A 26,187-nucleotide genomic window follows, 5' to 3' on the forward strand; every position below is an offset into this window, starting at 1 on the left:
CAGATCTACAAGCTCATAGCGTGGCATGGTGAAACATTGTATAGCGCTTTGAGTAAGAGAGAGAACACTGTAAATAATTGATTTGATTTTGTGCACATCTTTACCATAACTAAATTATATTTTACTATGATTTCAGATGCTGAGTCAAGGGAGGATCAGCCCAGATCCAGTTCTTCACCACGTGTTGGCAGTACAACTCGAGGTAAACAAAATGTAAAATTTTCATGTTTGAGATGAAATGAATGTATTTAGTATGGGATCCATTTGGTTGCATTTGTACACTCTCAGAGTTACAGACCTGTAAGGACCCATTTGGTCCTGTGGAGGAACATGCTGGGAGTGTAAATAATTGATTTGATTTTGTGCACATCTTTACCATAACTAAATTATATTTTACTATGATTTCAGATACTGAGTCAAGGGATCAGCCCAGATCCAGTTCTTCACCACGTGTTGGCAGTACAACTCGAGGTAAACAAAATGTAAAATGTTCATGTTTGAGATGAAATGAATGTATTTAGTATGGGATCCATTTGGTTCCATTTGTACTCTCTCAGAGTTACAGACCTCTAAGGATCCATTTGGTTCCATTAGTTCACTCTCAGAGTTAAAGACCTGTAAGGATCCATTTGGTTCCATTTGCACATTCTCAAAGTTAGACTTGAAAGGGTCCATTTGGTTCCATTTGTACACTCTCAGAGTTACAGACCTGTAAGGATCCATTTGGAACCCCACCACACAAATACAAAAAAATGTATTGTAATGTATATGTATTTTATGGTAAATATGTATTTCTGTAATTTACAGGTCGACCACAGCATGGCAAGGGGCGTCCACAACGTGCGCGTGGTGGCCAACCCGTTCCTCTGCCGTGGTATGACCAGGGTAAGATGGAGTGGGAGTCAGAGGCCTTTCCATTTACTGCAGAGCCCGGACCTCTCAACGGAGCTGCTCATCTGGATTCAGATCAACCAGCAGACTTTTTGGAGCTCTTTCTGACCGATGAGGTCCTCCAACTCATCGTTGATCAGACAAATGTCTACGCAAAGCAGTCAATTGCGAGAGTCAAGAACAAGCCATCTTCCAGAGTCCATCAATGGAAACCACTCAAAGTTGAGGAACTGAAAACCTTCCTAGGGCTCCTCTTCCTGACTGGTATAGTTACAAAGCCTAACCTGAAAATGTACTGGTCCACGGATGAGGTGTATGCGACCTACTATTTCGGCAAGGTCATGGCCCGTAATAGGTTTCAACTGATCCTGAGGTTTCTGCACTTTACTGACAACAGTGTCGCTGACGAGAAGAGAAGAGAGAAAGACAAAATGTACAAGGTACGTCCTGTTTTGGACTATCTAGTGACCAAATTCAGTGACTTGTATCAACCAGATGCATCTATTTCAATAGATGAAGGTACGCTACTATGGCGCGGCCGTCTAAGCTTCCGGGTTTATAACCCCCAAAAGCCTGTAAGGTATGGAATAAAATCCTACATTTTGTGTGACTCAGCTACAGGGTATTGTCATAATTTGAAACCATACTGTGGAAAACATGAAACCCTAGAGGACACAGTAGTCTCTCTCATTGGTGATCTAAAAGGTCAAGGTTATAAATTGTTTATGGATAATTTCTATAACTCCGTCAAATTATGTCATAAACTCCTTGATATGAAGATCCATGTCTGTGGTACACTCAGAAAGAACAGGGGTGAACCAGAAGCCATTACTCAGCCTCCACTTCCTCCTTGGGTGTTGGGGAGAGAATTGTTCTTCACAATACAAGGGTGATGGTAACGGCATGGCGGGACGCCAATGTAGTGAGGATGGTCACAACGTGCCATCAGGACGAAATGGAGAGTGTAATGGTGTGGCGGAGACACCATATCCATCGCGTGCCAAAAGAAAGACCTGCCTGTGTGGTCGAGTACAACCACTCCATGAATGGAGTGGACAAACTCGATCAGAACATCTCTTATTATTCGTTTGCCAGAAAGACCATGAAGTGGACAAACAAATTAATCATGTACATGCTTCAGATTTGCCTCTTCAATTCCTTCATATTGTACAAGGCCAAAAATCAGCAGGGCAGGTATAAAAACATGATGTCCTTCATGGACGGCATCATCAAAACATGGACCAGCCCGAGAAAGCCTGACCAGGATGCTAGGGCACCAGCTAGGGCACCACGCATTGACCCCCAGAGCAGGCTGTCTGCCATGGGCATGGCAGACCATGTCCTTGTTCGCCTTAGGCCCACCGCCAAAAAAGTGAACCCAGGTAAGCGATGCAGGGTCTGTTATAGGAAAGGTCAGCGGTGTGAGACAAAGTCCCAGTGTGGTTCCTGTCATGTCCCTTTATGCACGACGGGAGATTGTTTCCTAGACTACCACACAGGTTTGGTCACACAGGATTGGAGGGACAGCGAGTGCATTTTCCGGCAGCGGCAGCTTCCGCGGAGCTGCCGGCGGCGCCAGCTTTGGGAGTGTGCTGCGTTTGTGTAACGCAGTCCCCACCAATATTATTTACGATTCTGTGCCTATCGGTACATAACTCGGACGGCACTTAGTCGACTAGTAGACCATCGGCCGGTCGTCGCGGGCACTCACGCCTGGAGGCGCTCGGGCGCGACTCCTTGGCCTCAAGGTCTACTGAGTCGGCGCGCCTCCGTCATTGTCCAAAACTATACTTTATCGGCGGAAAAAAGAAGTTGACTGCCGCTCCTCCACCGGCAGTTCCGCGACTGCCGCTCCTCCACCGGCAGTTCCGCAGCAGTTCCGCTGCTCCGCCGGCAGCTGCCGCTCCACCGCCGGCAGTCACTGCCGGGAGCTGCCGCTCCTCCACCGGCAGTTCCGCGGCAGTTCCGCGGCTGCTGCCGCTGCCGGAGAATGCACTCGCTCCTTCTGCAGGATTGAGCAATGTGAACTGTTTTTTGTTTTTTTTTGATCGCTTGGTCCATTTGGTACACTCAGAGTTACAGACCTGTCCATTTGGTTCTATTGTATACACCTTACAGACCTGTAAGGGTCCATTTGGTTCCATGTGTACACTCTCAGAGTTACAGACCTGTAAGGGTCCATTTGGTTACACTCAGAGTTACAGACATGTAAGGGTCCATTTGGTTACACTCAGAGTTACAGACATGTAAGGGTTGTACGTTTTTTTATTTGTTGTGTTATTACTCATTTATCACTTACAATTGGAAGTACATTTTTGTTTTTTTATTCAATCTTATTTTTTGTCATTTGTTTGAAAATGACTACTGTGTATATATGTCTGATGCATCACAGGAGCCAAAATAAAATGCTCAAGATTGATTTCTGCCTGAGTTGTCACTTTTACTCATGTTTCTATTCTCAGAGGGTTGTTTTTGAAGAAGAATAGTTTTATTCAACTGCCTATAAATAAAGAGCGGAACATGCTAGCGGCAAAGAAGAGTCTCTCATCTTTCTTTTGAGATATGGTACATCATTTTAGTCATAGCACAAACGATTATGTAGGCCTTGAAAGAGTAGATTTCTGCCTGAGAGCTGTGTCCTTGACAAAAAGCCCTTTTACTCATGGGTTTCTATTTTCAGAGGGCCGTTTTTTGATGAAAAATAGTTTTATTCAACTGCCTATAAATAAAGAACGGAATATGCTAGCAACTCAGAGTCTCGTCTTTCTTTTGAGATATGGTACATCATTTTAGTCAAAGCACAAAATATTCTGTAGGTCTTTTAGTAAGTAGTAAAAATGCCTATAAATGTTGGCACTGGGAGCACACTGCCAGAAAACACTGTGGCACTGAATGAGTTAAATGTTTGTACTTGTACTTGTATATAATGTAGGTACTTCATTATTAAATGTTTGTACTTATATGTAGTATGTAATGTAGGTACTTCATTATTAAATGTTTGTACTTCCTTAGCCTACTGGCAGTGTGCACAAGAAGTGTGACGCTGGTCGGTCCAGCGGTTTGTGAGATCAGTTCTGGACAAGAACACACAGACACACAGACAGAGCCACGCCGTAAACATAAATGGTTAAACACTGACACCTGCTGGATATGAAGTTTACTGCAGTCATTCTCATAACGTTTTCAATTCAAGGACACCAGCTTGATATTGATCAGTGGTGGAAAGTACATTTACTCAAGTACTGTACTTGTTTAGTTTTTTCCCCCTCTTTTTGAGCCTTCGTCCTTCTCCTCCCGCCCAACACTCCCCGCTGACAGGTGCCGCCCCCTTTTTTGACATTTTATACATTTGGAAACTTCTGCATAATGAGTACTTTCTACTTTTGGTGCTTTAAATACATTTTGATACCAATACCTTTGTACTGTTTTACTCAAGTACTTTTTAATTCCGGACTTTTACTTGTAACAGTAGTATTTCTACATTGCAGTATTGATACTTTTACCTAAGTAAAACATTTGAGTACTTTTTCCACCACTGACAACTCGTGTATAGTTTTAAAGATACAGGGGGCGGTTCAACTTACCCCACAGGCTCATCTTACCCCATTCTCCCCTACATTTGTTTCCATTTGTACGCTCTCACACGACCCAAAAGTACCCGTTTGGTTCCCAGCTATCAATCATTTAGCCATGGACCCCCTGGAACACCCTCAAGGACCCCTGGGGGTCCTCAGACCCCACCTTGAGAGCCTATCATTTACAGGATATTTTCTGTAACATTTTATCTCTCAATATAATATATAAGACTCTCTAAAAGATGGACAGAGTCCTCTTTCAGCAATACTAATGTGTTTATTGACAACTAAGTTGACAATTTCTTTTAAATGTATTATCTAGGTTTCCGACTGTTTTTTTTTTAGAGAGAATGTGTGCACAACAGTGATATAAATTGTTATGAATTATTGTAGATAAAAAGTGTTCAAGACAGACAGACAGACAGACAGACAGACAGACAGACAGACAGACAGACAGACAGACAGATATATATTTCAAACACAAGCCATTATTAATGACAAACTCAAACTTTTTTTTCCAAGTTTGATTTAATTTAAAACTTCGAAACATCCATGAAATAAAAATTGCACATATAAGTGCTTCCCTTCCCACAACCAGTAGACAAGCAGTTCTGGTTGACTTAAAAACAATACAAATCAATAAATACTCAAGCAATAGTATTATTATTGTCGTTATTATTATCATTTGTATTTTGTTTTACTATAAAAATTAATGAAAAAGATATGAATTTCCTAATAGCTTCATGGGCATCAAAAAAATGTTATTCACATTTCACACACATGAGTATATGAGGCTAAACAGCTAGCTAACATTCATATAGCATTTACGGGGGGGGGGGGGGGGGGGCAGGGGGGGGGGTAAAAGGGGCGGGGGCTACATGAGTACTAGAGGGGTGGGGCTTCCGTAGGGAGTAGAGTTATAAAGGGGCGGAGTCCCCTGGGCTCAGGTTACATTTGATTGGCCCAGGGAGACGCCAGTCAGCAGCACCAGTCATCTATTATACAGCAGGTGATATACAGTATGTCAGGTGGAAACCTTGTATGTCCAAAAGTAAAAGGATAGGCTCAGGAATGAGACAAAAAAAAACACATCTCAAAGGAATTCAAGGCTTCATGAGGTGTCAATTCATAGAAAATAAGTGATTTTTTTGGGGTGAACTACTCCTTTAAGCTCTTGTTAATACTTGTCATTCGTTCAATATTTATAAAAACCTGCAAAGACTTAAGCGGCACTATGTAACTTTATTTTTATGAATTAAAATGTCTGTATGGTAGAGTTTGTTACACTATGTAACTTTATTTTTATGAATTAAAATGTCTGTATGGTAGAGTTTGTTACACTATGTAACTTTATTTTTATGAATTAAAATGTCTGTATGGTAGAGTTTGTTAATGCAATATAACTTATACAAGCGGGGTGGTTGTATTTGGTCTCCCTGCTCTTCTATTGAGACATTTAAGATCATGTGTCTAGGTGAGACATGAAGGTCCAGATTCAATGTATCCCCTGAGCGAGCAGGCAGACTCTATTCGCTCAATGGTGTAAAAAAAAAAAGTCAGCACTTGGCAGTGGTGTAAAGTAACTAAGTACATTTACTCAAGTACTGTACTTAAGTATAATTTTGAGGTATTTGTACTTTACTTGATTTCCAATTTCCAATACTTTTACTTCTACTCCACTACATCTCAGAGGCAAATATTGTACTTTTACTCCACTACAATTACTTGAAAACTTTAGTTACTAATTACTTTTCAGATAAATTATGATATTATGAAACATACATTAACCACTTTAGCCCTATTTTATAAATAGGCTGTTTGAAAATAGCAAGCTCACAACAAGTCGCATCGCGACGCGTTGTGAGCTTGTAGATCTGCTATTTTCAAACATTTTAGTACCCTTACTTTTGGTAGTTTAAGTACATTTTGATGCCAATACTTTTGTACTTTTACTCAAGTAAATTTTGAATTCCAGACTTTTACTTGTAACAGAGTACTTCTGCATTGCAGTATTGATACTTTTACTTAAGTAAAACATTTGAGTACTTTTTCCACCACTGACACTTGGCAGGAGACCCGGGGTCAAATCTGGGATAGAAGAGGAAAGTTACATAGTGCAGCTTTAACAACGTTCACTTTTTTTTCGGTCTTCCAAAAATTGCTGATCCACAAGCTCACAAAGCGTCGCATTGCGACGCTTTGTGAGCTTGTAGATCTGCTATTTTTGCTACTTTTTTTGTGACACTGTAGCAGTACATAAATGTACCAAGGAAAAAAAAAACACACAAAATGTAAATGTGGAGATACGAGGTTTCTGCCCGACAACGACGATATTGTTTTGTATTTACAGTCACGTGATCAGACATCAGAGAGCTGCCGTCAACATTGGTCAACATCAGTGTATCCCAAGCAGTGGGTCGGGACCCCTTCGTGGGTCGCGGAACCATTTTTATGGATCGTAAGCAAATATCATTTTTATTCTTTTTTTCCTACATTTTTTTTTCCATTATTATTTTTTCAAAACATTTTCAAAAAATCCCCCTCTCCCCCCTCAAAAAAAAACTTTTTCACAAATGAAATACAAATGCAAATTTTTTTTTTTCAAAAGCATTTCCTAAAGAAAATCAAAGAAAATCTACAAAAGAAATTCTCTTTTGGCTCTGGAGCTCAGACGTTTAGGAACCCACTGGTTTCCACAGACAGCGATAACGTCCTCCTTCACGCTTTAAAGGTCAACATTTACATTTCACAATAATAAAAAAGAAAATCCTACTGAAATGATAAAATATCTACTTCCGTAAATAACCAGCATTTCTTCTGTCGAGAGAAAAGATTTTTCACTCTGAAGTCGGCGGTACTCAGAGACACAGAGACGCTGAATTCACACCAGCAGGTGGTGCTATTTTCACCACCGCGTTTGTTCCGTGAGAGCGCACGAGGTTCAGTTCATCGTCTGTATATTATGGCAGCGATTCCTAACCTGTGGGTCTGGGCCCACTGTGGGCCCACTGGACCGTCACTATATCGCAAGTGGGTCCCCAAATAATTGGCAAAAAAACCCCGGAAGAAGCGCGCTGTGTTCCGAATCGGAGGCGTGGACTGGGCGTGTACACACTGGGCATCACTCCAGATGGACGGAAACGGACGTCTGCTTATTTGATAAGAAAAGTTTTAAGAGTAGCCTCCCCCAGCGCGTCTGATATCTGGCATAGAGGGGCGGATTCAAAATCTCTGGCGAAAACATCCGTGGGCTCCCATTGGTTCACTGATCTGTGTGCCCGCCCCGGCCCCGCTTCGTGCCCTTCCTCCTCCCCCAATGTGCAGCATTGAGAGCCCTGACGTCACAACATTCGGAGCGACGCCCACTGCACTCTGGTTGGTTGGGGAAATGAAAGGTTGACTCCCACTTCCTATGCCAGAAAAATCAACAGCTTGGTCCAGGCTTTCTTTTTGAGCAAAACGCGACGGAAAATAAAAGCCTGGAGATCGAGGCTATAGATTGAGCAACTGCACTGGCCTATTGTTTTAAAAAATGTTTATCTATATAATAGTTTTACAAACAAGCTGCCAGGAAAAGGAGGCATGGGGAGGAGAGGTGTGTACTTCTCCTCCCTGCCTGTGAGTGGTGCTGTTGGCTAACAGCTGCTGGCTTTGATCCGCCCGGAGCATTACACGGCTTGCTTACTTTACGAGGGTGTCACTCAGGCCTCGGCCACACCCATTTTGCGATATAGTGGAGTGATAGAAATTTGTTTTGTGACGCTCGCGAAAGATTTTTTTGCGTGAACGGGAACGATCCCGGTCACTTCTTCAAACGTTATCGTTACTCGAGTAACAAAAAATCACAACTTTTCATCAATTAAGAACTGAGAGATCTTTTTTTTTGTGAACGAGAAAGAAAACGACTCGAGTCACCGAAGCGAACGATAGTTCCCAACCACTGGTAGAAGATATCGCAGGCGCTGCTGGTGTGAATGGAGCGTCCCGTTAACTTATAATAAGCCCTCTGGTTTGAGGTCCGATTCGGCACTAATGACATCAACTGTCTCTGTTGTTTATGGTCAGACCAACATTTTCAATAACAGCAAAAACCTGATCAGATCTGTCCGATCTCTTCGCGTGTGTATAGGATTTTAAGTGACGACAGTCGTAGCTAACCTTGCCTTTATTTGCAGAACCAGACTGGACAGGGCGCACATAAATAAATAAATTAATAGATACATAAATAAATACATAAATAAGAACGTAATAAATGTCAGTGGGTGGGTTGTTTCCTTCTTTTAATTAGGTCCACATTTATTAAGGTCAGCTATGGCGGTTCTGAACATGAATGAACGAACGGACGGACGGACGGACGGACGGACGGACGGACGGACGGACGGACACTACAGTCTCAACTCCAGAGGTGTGTGAGGCGAGCGGCCGTCCGTTGGAGGACAGTGTCTCTGTGTCTTATTGTTATTGCCAGGTACGTTTACACATGGTGAGACAGTTGTCTAATTGTGAGGACAGACAGTATTAGTTTTTTGTGTCTCCGTTGGACAGACAGACAGACAAACAAACAGACAGTTAAGCCCCTTGCACACAGATAAAAAAGAAAAAAGGACAACACACATTAGAAAGCAACACACACACGCACACACACACACACACACACACACACACGCACACGCACACACAGATACACACACACACACACACACACACACACACACACACACACTGCAACAAGTGGCTGTGGCCGCAAGTCATGTTTTTTATTTCAACCCAACCCAGTTCAAAAAGCTACCGACCAATTACAAACTGCATCCAACTCAGTGTTCAAAGACCTTTAGTGTTGTCTCTGTTGTAGGACAGACAGGGTCTCTGTAGGACAGACAGGGTCTCTGTGGGACAGACAGGGTCTCTGGACAGAGAGGAGGGGTTGCTAGGCAATGGGATTGTTTATCTGTGGACAGTGGTTACCATGGTTACCATGGTTGCCATGGATGCGGGGAAGCTGAGTTATTCGCACAAGCGTGTAAAGGAAACATTGATGCTACGGCAACGGAACAGCTCCTTGTCACATCCTTCCCTTACCACTAACAGACAGACAGACAGACAGGCAGACAGACAGGCAGACAGAGAGACAGACAGAGAGACAGACAGAGAGACAGACAGAGAGACAGACAGACAGACAGGCAGACAGACAGTATTTCAGGGTATCAGTCAAGCACCCAGGCTATCCAAACCATAGATATGTAAACATAGATACCTCATTGGCCGCTGCAGTTCATTGGAGCAATGCGTCATCGCGGACGCCACATTTTGTGGGGGAAGCCACGCCTCCAAATGTATTTTGCATGACTCATAACTGGCTTGAATTCTCAACCACTTTTCATGCAGTTTGGTTTATTACAAATGTCAGACATGTAGTTATGTTATGATATGATATAGGATACTTGGTTAAATACAAATAAAAACAAGTTGGGGTTTCATACCAACACATCTTATCTTACATACACAGATAGTAACGGCAATAAAACAGAACAGAAGTCGTAGTCTCAGTCATGTTATGTTGCAGTGGAGTCACGACTAGTTGCCCTACGCAACGTGGAGGCGGGATTGACCTGCAGCCTAGGACCAATGAGGCGTCTACGTGTTTATGATTGACATGCAGCCCGAGGCCAATGAGATGATGCAAACCACAGCTGACGCCCACAGAGACACTAAGCTGCTAAACAGTGACTCCATAGTAATGAACCACCAGACCAGGACAAAGACATGAAAATAAGCTTCGGAAACGCTAGTGACCCGTCTGTCCCCACAGAGACTGTCTGTCCTCACAAAGACTGTCTGTCCTCACACAGTCTGTCTGTCCCCTCTGTCTGTCCCCACAGAGACTGTCTGTCCCCGCTGTCTGTCCCCACAGAGACTGTCTGTCCCCACTGAGACCGTCTGTCCTTAAAGAGACTCTGTCTGTACAGATATTGTCCGTCTCCACTGTCTGTCCACACTATCTGTCCCCAAAGAGTCTGTCCTCACACAGACTGTCTGTCTCCAAAGAGTCTGTCTGTCCTCACAAAGACTGTCCCCTCCTTAGCCCAGCATGTTGAACAGGTCGTCCACAAACGTGATTCATGTCTCTAATGTTAAGAAGACAAAGTGTTGATGTTTTTTGTTTGGTTTGTTTTGTGTTTGTGGAGAGTTAGTGCGTTAGTGTTACCAAATCCAGACTTCCTGTTTCCTGTACGCATCACTTCCTCTGGCTGCTTCTCGTTGACTAGTCTTCACGTCTCCCACAGCGCCTCCTAGTGGCTGAACTGGTCTACAACTAGACTAGTCGACTAGTCTGCCCAAAGCCTACAACATAGACAGGCAGCAAGACAGACAGACAGACAGACAGACAGACAGACAGACAGACAGACAGACAGACAGACAGACAGACAGACAGACAGACAGACAGACAGACAGACAGACAGACGGGTGGACAGACAGACAGACAGACAGACAGGTGGACAAAATAGACACAGATAGACAGACAGACATAAGGACAGACAGGCCAAAAGACAGACAGACGGACAGACAGACACACATATAGATGCAGATTAGAAATGGCAGGTTCAGACAGAAGGCCTCAGAGATTAGTATCATTAAATTAAAATATATGTAAATGTATTTATCAAAGGCCAACTAAAATGGCTCCCTCCCATTCATTTCAGCACTGTGCTCTACAACGCACTCCTCGTATACAATTGAAACAAATTTGGGAATGTTGAATAATGAGACCTGAATTATTCTATTGTTTCAGGCTCTATAAAACCATAATAATAATAATAATAATACATAAATACATGTAATAATTGGAGCACTTTATTTGGTTTTATTTGTCACTAACTTGTACAAGTGCAAGTGTTAAGTGCAAGCCGTGAAATGTTGTTGACTTGTTCTGCAAATTGTGCTACAATCTAACATAATATATTCAAGCAAAAAAATAATTATAATAATATAATAATACAAATGTACAATTAAGAATATACATTGGGTTTGAGGTCTTGTCTTGGACAAGTACAAGAGCGTTACATTTAGCAGCATTTTTACAAAAATGTACAGGTAATTACAGATATACTGTATATCGCAATCTAGCTCTGGTCCATAGCGTTAGAAGGAGTTCTCCTTAACGCTATGGTACTTTCAATCCTTTCCCCTCACACCCTAGTACAAATAAAAAATACGCTTTCACTACTCGCCAAAACAAAGAGGGTTTTATGGAGTTGAAAGCCTACTCTACTTAGTGGGAACACTCTGAGCCCCCCACCTCACGTCTAAAATACACTTTTTGGCCAGAAATGAAAACATTTCACCGCAAGGAAGCAATGTTTTTGGTTACTCCACAGCGCCCTCTACAGAGCTGGTCAATGGAATTTTTCTATTGACTAGATTTTTCCTTCCGGTAAAATATTTTATTTTCTGGCCAAAAAGTGTGGTGGAAAAAGTAATCAATTCCTTTACTTGAGTAAAAGTACCAATACTGCAATGTAGAAGTAGGCTACTCCATTACAAGTAAAAGTCTGGAATTCAAAATTTACTTGAGTAAAAGTGCAAAAGTATTGGCATCAAAATGTACTTAAAGTACCAAAAGTAAAAGTACTAAAATATTTGAAAATAGCAGATCTACAAGCTCACAACGCGTCGCGATGCGACGCGTTGTGCGCTTGTAGATCGGCTATTTTCAAATAGCCTAGGTATAAAATAAGGCTAAAGTGGTTAATATATGTTTAATATATGTTTTATATAATATAAAAATGTATATCTGAATAGTAACTAGTAACTAAAGTTTTCAAATAATTGTAGTGGAGTAAAAGTACAATATTTGCCTCTGAGATGTAGTGGAGTAGAAGTGAAAGTATTGGAAATTTGAAATACTCAAGTAAAGTACAAATACCTCAAAATTGTACTTAAGTACAGTACTTAAGTAAATGTACTTAGTTACTTTCCACCACTGCGTGGGGTCCCCCACCTCACTCTGAGCCCCTCGCTCAGAGTGTTCCCACTAAGGAAAGTAGGCTTTCAACATCTTAAAACCGTCTTTGTATTGGTGAGTAGCAAAAGTGTATTTTTTATTTTTGACTAAAGACGAGAGGCTGCGCAGCCTGTGGTACGCAAAGGCTGGAAAGTCCCATAGCGATAAGGAGAACTCCTTCTAACGCTATGGACCAGAGCTAATCGCAATCCCAAATTAGCATTCTTCTTAATTAGCATAATAGGTAGACGGCCCACCAATCCCCATAAAAGGGCATGCCTGCAGGGCCGTGTGCAAAGCTGCATGCAGAAAATCACAGACGGAAATAAAGTTCAGAGAATGTGAAGTGAAGAAGAATGAAAGCCTATAGAGTAACAAAAGTTCTGATGTCACTCGCTCATCCGGAAGTTTTTCTCTATTGAAAATAAAGTTGGGTCATCTTAGAATCGTCTCACTTAAGAATTGTGGTTCAAAAATTAAGAAATTCTCCCGGCGATATTGTCAGGGAGGTGGCTCTATATCGTTTCTATTATATATATAGATATTGTCAGGGAGGAGGCTCTGTATCGTTTATGATAGTCAGTCACTCATATTAGATACAGTCTGTTTCTGGCGAAAATGTAATTAATTTGCCGGAAGTAACATTAGCGTTTTCTCACCGTCAGTTGATGCTTCATATCCATATGAGTTAAACCGCCGGGTTCGTTTAATTTTTTTTTGGAACACGGTTCTTATATGCCGCAATATTAAACACGTCTATGGGTTTTCAGAATGGGGGGAAAACAACTCGACCAAGGTAGGATGCATAAATGACGTCAGACTTTGGTGCTCTATTATTCTAAAGTCTAAAGAGGGTCCAACTCGGCCGGCTGCAAACATATTTCTCTTTTTAATTAAATAATAACATGTACAGCACCTCTGCAGGAAGTGAGCAGAAAATGGTTTCATTTTGTTAATTTATTTATTGAATTAGGCAGCTCATAATAATCAACATCAACTAGACATCAATGCATATGATGTTATTACTGGAACAGAGAAGGGCACACAACTGATTAAGTTATAAATAAATAAATAATTAAATAAATAAAGGATGTAAATAAGGTTCATTGGCCCTCATGTATCAAAGTTGCAGCACAAATAAACTCTCTCTCTCTCTCTCTCTCCCTCTCTCGCTCTCTCTCTCTCTCTCTCTCTCTCTCTCTCTCTCTCTCTCTCTCTCTCTCGTATTTAAATCTTCAGGCCCGTTGAGAACAATTATTATAGAAATATATTGTGCATGATAAACAAATAATGTAATTTAACTCCTATATTATTACTATATTATACAACCGAGCGTGGAATCGAAGAATATGCAAGAACCAAGTATTTGGCATGTCAGCACACAAACGTACGTAAGTGCGCTCTTGAGTGTGCGTATCGATTATGTTCTTATATAACAAATCCTGAGTAAGAAAACTGTTAAGTGGCTAATTTCTCAGTTTCATATCATCAGACGTACGTCTGATGGGGACTGCCCATAAGTGCGACATCCCATTACTCCGACTACGTGGCTTCCGCGTGCGGTTAGGGTTAGGGTTAGGTATAGGGTTAGTAACCGTCAGAACAATGCGCCGTCGGAACAATGACACGGCACCCGTCTGATGACATGAAACTGTGTATTTTACAGAAAAATGGGATTTCAAATCGGCAAAGTTTCCCTTTAATATACATATTGGCAACGCCATCAGCATTAGACCTGCCAAAAGCATAGCCTCTAACCCTAGAATAAATATGACCAATGCCTTTAACGTCAACCCTTCCAGAAGCAGCAACATAAAAGCGTTCAACACCATAGTTCCTGCCAAAGCTCAACACGAAGCTCAGCGACCTAATGTCCAACTGGACTTCCTGACAACTTGGGCGGCAGAGTGGAGAGAACGGGCAGAATCCCATCAGACCCTCTGACTAGAGCCCTGCATCGGTACCTTCGCAGACCCAACGCAAATGTTGCGGGCGCGGGCGGGAACAGACGGTCAATTTGCGGCCCCGCAAATGCACGCACTGTCCCGCAATAAACCAGATAGAGCATGCTTTACTTTAGCAATTAATGAATGTCTACATTCATTCAGAGGATAACCTAATTTACCCTACTGTGTTACGGAATCTCTCTCTCTCTCTCTCTCTCTCTCTCTCTCTCTCTCTCTCTCTCTCTCTCTCTCTCTCTCTCTCTCTCTCTCTCTCTCTCTCTCTCTCTCTCTCTCTCTCTCTCTCGTGCAGCTCGTCTTAATATACACAAACTGTCCATCTCTCCATAGTGCAACTGCTCACAAATAAACTGTCCCCTCGCTCACTCACACACGCTCCCTCACGCTCTCATTCTGTTTTGTAATGTTTTTGGATCTAAATAGAAATATTGCAGTTATACAGGACTGGACGGTAATATTGCTGTACTATGCGCGACTTTATGGCACTTAATTTTTTTTGTTGTGGGAGGGAGTGGCGGCCAGAAATTGACTGCGTGAAGTCAGAAATTAAATCCCTGCGGGTAAGGGCGGGCTGACTCATGCCACTGTTACCTTTAACCATGCACCTTATGTTAAATGTCATGCACCGTGTACACGCCTTCTTTCTTTCCTCCTTTCTTAACTCTTTAACTGCCAGAGTTTTTCAGAAAAGTGTCAAAGCCACGGCCGAGCGTTTTTTTTTTACTAACCTTTTGAAAAATCATAGAATATAATTTTTCACAGCGATCCACCCGGCGATCGCCTCATTACACGTACGGGGGTCTGGGAGGATCGGGGGAAAAAAAGCGTGCCGTCGGGATAATCCAGAACGTGGCTTGTTTTCGCCCAAAACGACAGAAAGCAGAGAAAATTTTACTTTTATAAATCCTGTTAACACTGATCGTTGTGAGCACGTGATTTCTGGGTGTGTACTCTTCTTGGGTGATCCAGGGATCATTGGCAGTCAAAGAGTTAAAACTGCAAATGTCGGAGCTTGTTACGACTGTTAATAAAGTGCTTCTGAATCGTCCGGTTATTTTTTTGGGAGTGCCAGAGATTATGAGGTTGTCACGCTTGTAGATCGGCTATTTTCAAAAGTTTTTTTTATACATTTTGAACTTGTGAAATGCATGGGACATTCTGCACAATGAGTACTTTTACTCTTGGTACTTCAAGTATATGTTGATGCCGATACCTTTGTACTTTTACTCAAGCACATTTTTAATACGGAACTTCTACCTGTGACAGAGTATATCTACATTGCCGTATTGGTACTTTTACTTAACCCATTAATACCTGGAACGCATCTGTGTCACTTTAGATTTCTTTGGCTATTCAAAAATACCAGATATACAAGCTCATAGCGCGGCACCGAGTGCCGCGCTATGAGCTTGTAGATCTGCTATTTTTGAAAAAATATGAAAAAATATGTTTTTGATTTTTTTTCCAAAAACTGTTAGGATTTAGATTTTTTTTTTATTCGTCTCAGGTCTTAATGGGTTAAGTAAAAGTGAATTGAAGTAAATCGTCAGATGTCTTTGAGTGTTGTGGGTCGTGTGCCAACTACCGTAAAGCGAGAAAGATGAAAATGAGTGAATTAAAATAAAAGCTAAAACAAAGCGTAATCTTTAATCTTAAAATATTGGCTTTAAAAGTGAATAGAAATCAATATTAATATCAAAGCTAAAGCTGATTGTGGTTTTCTTTTTCGTTGAGCCTATCAAGGTTTATTTATACATTTGTTTTGGTCAGAATGTCATAAGCAGAGAACACTTAGCCCCTGTGCTGGCGGCTGACCGCCACTAGATGGCACATTTCTACAAAGATTTATAAAAACAAGACAGGGTCTAATGAAGGCGGGGCTTCCCTGTGCAGCCTGTAGCTATATTAACCCATTAAGACCTGGAACTGTGTCATTTTTTGTTTTGAGCTAAAAAGCTTTATTTTACACTTTGGCTATTCAAAAATAGCAGATATACAAGCTCATAGCGCGGCACCGAGTGCCGCGCTACGAGCTTGTAGATCTGCTATTTTTGAAAAATCGTGAAAATGTGTGCAAATCTTTGAATATATATATTTTTAAAGCGAACATTTTTAACTCAAATCTTTGCTTCTTGGGGTCCCTGGAACAAAATATTTTGATGGGGGTCCGCAGCCAAATACATATAATTTTGGGGGTCCTTGACCTGAAAAAGATTGAGCACCACTGATATAGAAACATAGGTTTTTCAGAATACTGTTGAGATTTAGGAGACATGTAGAATCGGCTTCAGGTCTCAATGGGTTAATATGGACAGCAATGACATCACGACTTCATCATCAGTATGATATGATGTTAGTCTTGCCCAAATATGTTGGGGGACATACATACATACATACATACATTCATACATATGTACGTACGTACGTACGCATGCACTGTCTGAATATATGCATATGCATGCATGCACATCAATATACATACAGTACATCAGAATACATATATACTAGGGATGCACGACTAATCGATCCCTATCAACGATCCCTATGATGCATACATACATACATACATACATACATACATACACACATACATACATACATACATACATACATACATACATACATACATACATACATACATACATACATACATACATACATACATACATACATACATACATACATACATACATACATACATACATACATACATACATACATACATACATACATACATACATACATACATACATACATACATACATACATACATGAATGCATAAAAACACAAACACACACACACACACACAGGTAACATCATCCTTTGGTATGATTAAAGGAGAATTCCGCCCAACGTTTTTCTTGCCTTTTATATGATGTTATGATATCCTAGGACGAGTGGTACTGTAGAAAAAAATCATAACTCCATCCCAGGTCCGCCGAGGCTAAAAACCCGCGCCTATGCGACTTGCTCTTGTTTTAGTTTTTTTTTAGATCTGATCATTATCATCATTAAAATGCATGCGTAAAATGTACTAGCGCTGGATCAGACCATTGAGCTACAGTGTAGCTACAGTGTAGCTACAGTGTAGCTACAGTGTAGCTACAGTGCTCAAATATAACTAAAACTAAATGGAATTCTGGCCCTGACCTGGCCTAGAGGTCCGGGCACCTATAGGCTCATAAGCAGCCTGACAGCGCACCGCGGGTTCGAGTCCTGTTCCTAATGGTCTTTGCTCTTTTTTTTTTTATCCCACGATTGTGTAACCCATTTTTTCACCCAGTACCAATGCCTAAGCTTGTAATCCTGGGCGCTACTCTCCCTCTGCCAGCCTGGGGAGAGCCCCGAACTGAGCTCATGCTTCCTTCAGTGCATGACAGCTAGCAAGCCGCTTCTGATCACCTGACAGGGGGGAGTTTCTCCACGTAGCGCGTGGAAGGAACACGTTATTCCAACCAGTTCCTTTCCCCTCCATCAGGTGCCCCGGCTGACCAGGGGGAGGCAGTATAGAGACCAGGATTACTACATGTTTTTGTGAGGGTACCTACCCTAGGGGACACGGGGAGAACATGCAAACTCCACACAGAGAGGCCCTTTTCACCAACCCTACCTAGGGTATGGGCGCTGATGACGCGGAGGAGAGGACACGCCCCCCAGAGCCCACAGCGTCCCCGGCGAGAATCGAACCCAGGACCTTCTAGCTGTGAGGCGACAGCGCTACCGACTGCGCCGGGGCGCCGCCGTGCCCCCTCTCTCCCCCTGTTTCCTTTCCATCTCTACTTAGAACAAACAAAAATAAAAACTAAATGGAATTCTGTTCAAAAGACTATGACAAAAGAAAAATTAAGAATAATTGCTGTCAAAATTAACACTGCAAGACACAAAATGTGACATCATCAGTAAGCTGCTACACACAGGCATGTGATGATTGATGACTGACACACAGTATGAAAACACTCACACACACACACACACACACACACACACACACACACGCACACGCACACGCACACGCACACGCTCTACAAGGTAGCACCCACAGGCAGCCACAGGTCAACAGGGAGGTCACGTGTGCGTCTTATAAAGGTCAAAGTTCATCAGGATATGTACTCATATAACTATGTGGATCAGACACAGGTCATTATGTAGGCGGTATGATACTGTACATGTCATTAATGCACCCATACGTTCATAATGTAGAAGATGATTGATCTAGTTTGCATGGGGAGTCTATGGAGGTTAAATATACCAGTAGGTTATATACAAGACATCATATGTAGTTCATATGTAGTTCACATGCAGTGGTGGAAAGTAACTAAGTACATTTACTTAAGTACTGTACTTAAGTACAATTTTGAGGTATTTGTACTTTACTTGAGTATTTCCAATTTCCAATACTTTTACTTCTACTCCACTACATCTCAGAGGCAAATATTGTACTTTTACTCCACTACATTTATTTGAGAACTTTAGTTACTAGTTACTTTTCAGATATAAATTATGATATGAAACATACACTAACCACTTTAAACCTATTTTAAACCTAGACTATTTGAAAATAGCAGATCTACAAGCTCACAACGCGTCGCATCGCGACGCGTTGTGAGCTTGTAGATCGGCTATTTTCAAATATTTAGTACTTTTACTTTTGGTACTTTAAGTACTTTTTGATGCCAATACTTTTGTTCTTTTACTCAAGTAAATTTTTAATTATGGACTTTTACTTGTAACAGAGTATTTTTATATTGCAGTATTGGTACTTTTACTTAAGTAAGGAATTTGGGTACTTTTTCCACCACTGTTCACATGTAGTTAATATGTAGTTCATATGTAGTTCACACGTAGTTAATATGTAGTTCATATGTAGTTCATATGTAGGTCATAGCACCTTTAGCATTGCTGTCCAGGAAGACTTTGATGTATGACGTGGGAACGTAACCCTCCTCCTCTGGGTTCCTGCGTACTCTGGTCCAGCCGTCCCCTTTGTCTTCTTCCACCACAGAAAGTAGTTCCCCCTCCACCATGGAGATGGTGCCTTCGTTCTGGCCTGGAACCACACAAATAATTACAATTACAATTTAGGCAAATTTAGCAGAACGCTCTTTATCCAGAGCGACTTACAGTGAGCAAGGTAAACACACACATCGAATGCATAGAGACAGTGTAGTGTCTCAGTAAACTAGGTTCACAGGTAAACCAAGAACCCAGCATCACTCTAAACCAGTGGTTTTCAACCCAATCAAGGGACCATTATTTATTCGGCATTGGAGTCACAGAACCACCGTTTGTTGAGACTCTCAGACCCAGGACTTAGAATATTTAGTTGTCGTTGGACTTTGTCCACAATTCCATCCATGTTGTGTTGATGTTGGTTCCATAGGAGAGATAAACAGGCAAACGTTGATCAAAATAACAATTATTCTACATTCTCTAATAGTGTGACTTCCTGTAAATTAAGTAATGCAGATGTTTAACAATCAGAGCATTTTACATTTTACGCTCTCAAGAGTTAAATATCTAATAATGGTCCATTTGGTTACCAACTATCCATCATTTAGCTGGGGACCACCTGGAACCCCCCCCCCCCGGGACCACTGGCTGAGAACCACTGGTCTAAACAGTATAATATCCAAAAGATAAATAACCTGTACTTTGAAACTATAGAAACTATAGGATGCCAGGTCTACAAATAAACCTGCCATCTGTCTAAATCAGGGGTGTCAAACTCATTTTGGGGTGAGGGCCAGATTGGTCAAATGGTGACTTGATGGGGGCCGGAACCAGTTGCGGACGCACATGCACGCTCACACGCACTCAGACACTGCTACTAACTATGCATATCACCTTTTTCTTTTAATGTATTAAGAAGAATAGCTACTTTAATTATTGACATTAAAAACAAACAATGCAATTTGTAATAATAATAATAATAATAATAATAATAATAATAATAATAAACCATTTTAAGTAGAATAATTCAATTTGAAGTTAAACAATACCTGGTAATGTGTGTGGGTGGTTAAATAATTAGATTTATAGAACAACAGTGGTGTAAAGTAACTAATTATATTTACTCAATTACTGTACCTAAGTAAAGATTTGAGGTATTTTTAATAACATGCTATCTAAATGACTATTTAACCTACTGTGTGTATGAGACTGCAAGGTCGTCGAGGCTAGGGCAAGTGCTACGGGGTTAAAGGTGGAGTCTGAAGAGGAGAGTCTTCAGATTACGGCGGAAAATTAAGGAGTGAGTCTGCAGCTCTGACTGCAATGAGGAGCTTGTTCAACAGTTCCAACAGTTCAATTGGCTGGTTCTATTTGTGGTCAACTACGAGGGCGTTCCAAAAATAACACCATAACACAGAGGTAACATTGGGTCCATTCTGGCCCAGTTTGATGTTTTGCTTATATATTATAATAATAATAATAATAATATAATATAAAAAATAATGCTAATATACTGCGGCCACATTAAAAATAAGACCTCCTCGGCTGACAGAAGGTAGGGCTGAACGAAATGTATAACATTGTATATCTCGATTTTTATAATAATAATAGTAATAATAATAGTAATAGTAATAGTAATAGTAATAATAGTATTAATAGTAATAGTAATAGTAATAGTAATAGTAATTGTAATAATAATAGTAATAGTAATAGTAATAGTAATAATAGTATTAATAGTAATAGTAATAGTAATAGTAATAGTAATAGTAATAGTAATAGTAATAATAACAACAACAATAGAACACAATAGAATACCTTGGAACGGGTAAAGGGATTTGCAGGTACCGATGCTGGGTAGAGGCTCCTCATCGTCGAAGTCGTCGTCAAACTCGGAGCTTTGACGCGTTTTGAAATGATGTTCTGTACTCTGGTCCTCTGTGTAACTGCCATCAGGACTACAGACAGACAGGCAGACAGACAGGCAGGCAGACAGACAGACAGACAGACAGACAGACAGACAGACAGGCAGACAGACAGACAGACAGACAGACAGACAGACAGACAGACAGACAGGTCAGCAGGAAATAGGCTGGTCTATGATATGATTGGTACTTTTTTGGTCCTTTTTTCTTTTTTGTTCCGACACCGAAACCAGTATCAGAAAAGCTGCCGACATACTGCCTACGATGCTGGTATCGGTGAGTATGCCAGTTTATGACATTCTGATACCAACCAATAACCAATACCATTTATTAACCATTTACCATATTGCATACAGTATATAACCATTTACTGCAATATTAAAGGGATATTACACTTTCAAAAAAACTTTTGGTATTTTTGTCGTCTACTCAGGCCTTTGTGAGCCCCCCAAACAGTTTTTAAAGTTGCTCGATTCAGTATTTAGATATTTGATATTCATTTTATCAGACACGCCCCCTTCCTATACAAACCCATTGTAACTTCAAACTCAATTTTAACCATGTTAGATTCATCGAAAACACCCGTCCTTGGTTCTGGTGACTCACCCTGCCTTCCTAATGCGTGAGGGGGCCGTGTTTTTTCGATTAATCTTTTCATTTATTTTATTTTATTTTTTTATTGAGTTACATTTTTTTCATTTTCCAAAAGAAATATAAAAAATAAATGAAAAAAGTAATTGAAAAAACACGGCCCCCTCACGTATTAGGGGGCGGTATGAGTCACCAGAACCAAGGACGGGTGTTTTTGATGAATCTAACATGGTTAAAATGGAGTTTGAAGTTACAATGGGTTTGTATAGGAAGGGGGCGTGTCTGATAAAACTAATATCAAATATCTAAATACTGAATCGAGCAACTTAAAAACTGTCTGGGGGGCTCACAAAGGCCTGAGTAGATGATACAATGACCAAAAGTTTTTTTGAAAGTGAAATATCCCTTTAACCATGTACTGCAATGACATTGCGTTCAGATGTGGCGGTGTGATCTGCTCATGTGATATTACAGTTTACCTGCTGCAAGCAGGACAACAGATTCTGAAATCAAACACCTCAAACGGGTATGAGGGCGTGTGTGAGTTAGGTTGTAGCGAATGAGAATGACGCGAGGTTGAACATACTGATTGTGGGAGAATGTATGAATTAGCTTGTTAACGAATGAATTGGGGGGGGGGGGGGTCCGGGGAGAGTGAACGTAGCATAAACCTCCTGCCTTCCGTGTTTACATGAACTATCGTTACGCTGTATTTATGTATTTATTGTATAGTATAGTTTACTGTATAGTTATGTGTATTTATTTTGTACTATTTATTATTATTTTACTAACTTGTAGATGCACTTTAACAATGATTAATGGAAATGTTATTTATTCCTAGATGATAGTTACCTCTCTCTACTAGTTAGTGGGTTAGTTACCTCTCTCTACTAGTTAGTGGGTTAGTTAGTGTGATGGTTACACCTCTCTACTAGTTAATGGCTTAGTTAGTGTGATGGTTACCTCTCTCTACTAGTTCATGGGTTAGTTACCTCTCTCTACTAGTTAGTGTGTTAGTTAGTGTGATGGTTACACCTCTCTACTAGTTAATGGCTTAGTTAGTGTGATGGTTACCTCTCTCTACTAGTTCATGGGTTAGTTAGTGTGATGGTTACCTCTCTCTACTAGTTAATGGGTTAGTTAGTGTGATGGTTACCTCTCTCTACTAGTGAATGGGTTAGTTAGTGGGATGGTTACCTCTCTCTACTAGTTAATGGGTTAGTTAGTGTGATGGTTACCTCTCTCTACTAGTTAGTGGGTTAGTTAGTGTGATGGTTACCTCTCTCTACTAGTTAATGGGTTAGTTAGTGTGATGGTTACCTCTCTCTAATAGTTAATGGGTTAGTTAGTGTGTTAGTTACCTCTCTCTACTAGTTAGTGGGTTAGTTAGAGTGTTAGTTACCTCTCTCTACTAGTTAGTGGGTTAGTTAGTGTGTTGGTTACCTCTCTCTACTAGTGAATGGCTTAGTTAGTGTGTTGGTTACCTCTCTCTACTAATTAGTGGGTTAGTTAGTGTGTTGGTTACCTCTCTCTACTAGTGAATGGCTTAGTTAGTGTGTTGGTTACCTCTCTCTACTAAGTTAATGGCTTAGTTAATGGCTTAGTTAGTGTGTTGGTTACCTCTCTCTACTAGTTAGTGTGTTAGTTAGTGTGTTAGTTACCTCTCTCTACTAGTTAATGGGTTAGTTAGTGTGTTAGTTACCTCTCTCTACTAGTTAGTGGGTTAGTTAGTGTGTTAGTTACCTCTCTCTACTAGTTAGAGGGTTAGTTAGTGTGATGGTTACCTCACTCTACTAGTTAGTGTGTTAGTTACCTCTCTCTACTAGTTAGTGGGTTAGTTAGTGTGTTAGTTACCTCTCTCTACTAGTTAGAGGGTTAGTTAGTGTGATGGTTACCTCTCTCTACTAGTTAGTGGGTTAGTTACCTCTCTCTACTAGTTAGTGTGTTAGTTAGTGTGTTAGTTACCTCTCTCTACTAGTTAGTGTGTTAGTTAGTGTGTTAGTTACCTCTCTCTACTCGCTGGTCCCTGGTGGTTGAGGTTGTCCAGTTGATTGAGGCTACTGCTGCCAGGCGTTGTGGCTTCGGAGTTGAACCCGCCACCTCCGCTCTGTCTTCTGCCGCTGTGTTCCGCTAGCCTGCTATCCGTCTCCGCTAGCCAACCCTGTACACACACACACACACACACACACACACACACACACACACACACACACACACACACACACACACACACACACACACACACACACACACACACACACACACACCAAGGTAATTATGGTTAACAAAAACTTTTTTTCCCAAATCAGCCTCATGGTGGTGCTATGACAGGCGATACATTTTTGTTCCTGTAACTGCACCGATATGTGTGAAACTTCACACACACACTCCCTAGAGACCAAGGAAAAAACTCTGACCTGCATTTTTCACATCGGCGTGGAGTGGCTCATTTTGAACAAAATGCCTCAAATCATAAACGGCAGCGTCCGATTGCCGTGAAACTTTGCACGCACATTCCCACTAGGCCGAGGAAGAAATGCCACCCTTTTCACATTGTCCTGTTATAGCGCCACCAGGAGGCAGATTTTATGCAAAACAATTGTTTTGTATTACCCCTGCAAAATGTGTCCAAACATCATGCAAATCAGTACACATTATCTCTATAGTCCAGTGATCAATTTCCCATATTCCATCCTGAGACCTGTGCTCCGAGGAGAACTTCTTCTAGTTCCAATATGTCTTGTATAGGTATGTAATATGAATGTGTGTGTGTGTGTGTGTGTGTGTGTGTATGTGTGTGTATGTGTGTGTGTGTGTGTGTGTGTGTGTGTGTGTGTGTGTGTGTGTGTGTGTGTGTGTGTGTGTGTGTGTGTGTGTGTGTGTGTGTGTGTGTGCAACCCGATCTCCAGAGGAAACGTTCTCTTTGAACGTTTTTGAAATTCTGTGCATAGACAACTGGAAAACCCGAAATTCCGTGCATAGCCGCCTTGCATCTCCCCCATTGTGACTAAACCATTTCGGAGGCGCGCAGTCTCGAGAGAATTGTCGCCACGTAAGGGGCCACCGAGCGAGCTAAAGCGAGCGAGTTGCCGTCCCGAACGTTGCGACATTCCCTTGTGCCTACTCAGCGCCGTTTGAGTTATGTACCGATAGGCACAGAATCGTAAATGTTGTTGTGGGGACTGCTCTGCTTCCGGGTTTTTCCGGGTTGCGACTGGTTACGCCCACCGTGGGACTCGCCGTACATATGCACGCAATTTCTGGGTTTCTAGGCGACTATCCACGGAATGAAGTGCACTGGATCCGTGCAATGTTACGGAGATCTCTGGAGATCAGGTGTGTGTGTGTGTGTGTGTGTGTGTGTTACCTGGTGTCTGTGGAGGTCTTGCTGCAGTTTGTCCAGGTTCAGAGAGACCTCCTCCAGCCTGGGCTCCAGGCTGTTGGGGTCTCCCATCCCTACGGTCCTCTCATACACCTCCCTCATCTTCAGCAGAGCATCTCTGAGAGACGCACGCACACACACACACACACACACACACACACACACACACACACACACACACACACACACACACACACACACACACACACACACACACACAGGATTGTATTACTATCAGCGGTGGAAAAAGTGCTCACAATGTAGAAATACTCTGTTACAATTAAAAGTCTGGTAATCAAAATTTACTTGAGTAAAAGTACAAAGGTATTGGTATCAAAATGTACTTAAAGTACAAAAAGTTAAAATACTCATTATGCAGAATGTCCCATTTCAACTTTTCAAATGTATCATTTTTTTTTGAAAATAGCAGATCTACAAGCTCATGATGCGCCACATGTGCGCCGCGTGTGTGTGTGTGTGTGTGTGTGTGTGTGTGTGCGTGTGTGTGTGTGTGTACCGTTGCTCTCTCTCTCTCTGGATCTCTGCGTTGATGCTGCTGATTCTGGACGAAAGTTTCTTTCGTCGCTGTTCAGGAGGAAGGTGACTACAGTCTTCAGAGCCTGAGCCCTACACACACACACACACACACACACACACACACACGTGCACGCGCACGCATACGCACACACTCAGATGTTTTTACTTGCAATAAGATGTACACAGCGTTTACGAAGAAAGACTCAATTGATCAGTCAATTACACCATCAGATCACTCAATATGCATGTATTCTTGTAAAAACAAGAATGGGATGACAGACAGACAGACAGACAGACAGACAGACAGACAGACAGACAGACAGACAGACAGACAGACAGACAGACAGACAGACAGACAGACAGACAGGCAGG

General features: G+C 41.5%; 1 protein-coding gene across 1 annotated transcript in view; it reads right to left on the reverse strand.

Annotated features, from left to right (window-relative positions):
* Positions 1-10,779: 10,779 nt before the first annotated feature.
* The window catches only part of LOC308088123 (formin-binding protein 1-like), a gene marked incomplete at its 3' end in the record, with an annotated part of 35,913 nt that continues 20,505 nt past the window's right edge, over positions 10,780-26,187 (reverse strand). Inside the window, exons 13-18 of the mRNA XM_080432489.1 lie at positions 25,796-25,905; positions 25,264-25,396; positions 23,903-24,057; positions 21,199-21,338; positions 19,322-19,480; positions 10,780-10,808 (exon numbers count right to left, since the gene is read on the reverse strand). Of these exons, the coding sequence (XP_080288615.1) occupies positions 10,780-10,808; positions 19,322-19,480; positions 21,199-21,338; positions 23,903-24,057; positions 25,264-25,396; positions 25,796-25,905 (726 nt within the window). The remainder of the gene's footprint in view (positions 10,809-19,321; positions 19,481-21,198; positions 21,339-23,902; positions 24,058-25,263; positions 25,397-25,795; positions 25,906-26,187) is intronic.

This window comes from Gymnoscopelus braueri (genome assembly GCF_963280865.1).
Source record: "Gymnoscopelus braueri genome assembly, chromosome: 7".
Lineage (NCBI taxonomy): Eukaryota > Metazoa > Chordata > Actinopteri > Myctophiformes > Myctophidae > Gymnoscopelus > Gymnoscopelus braueri.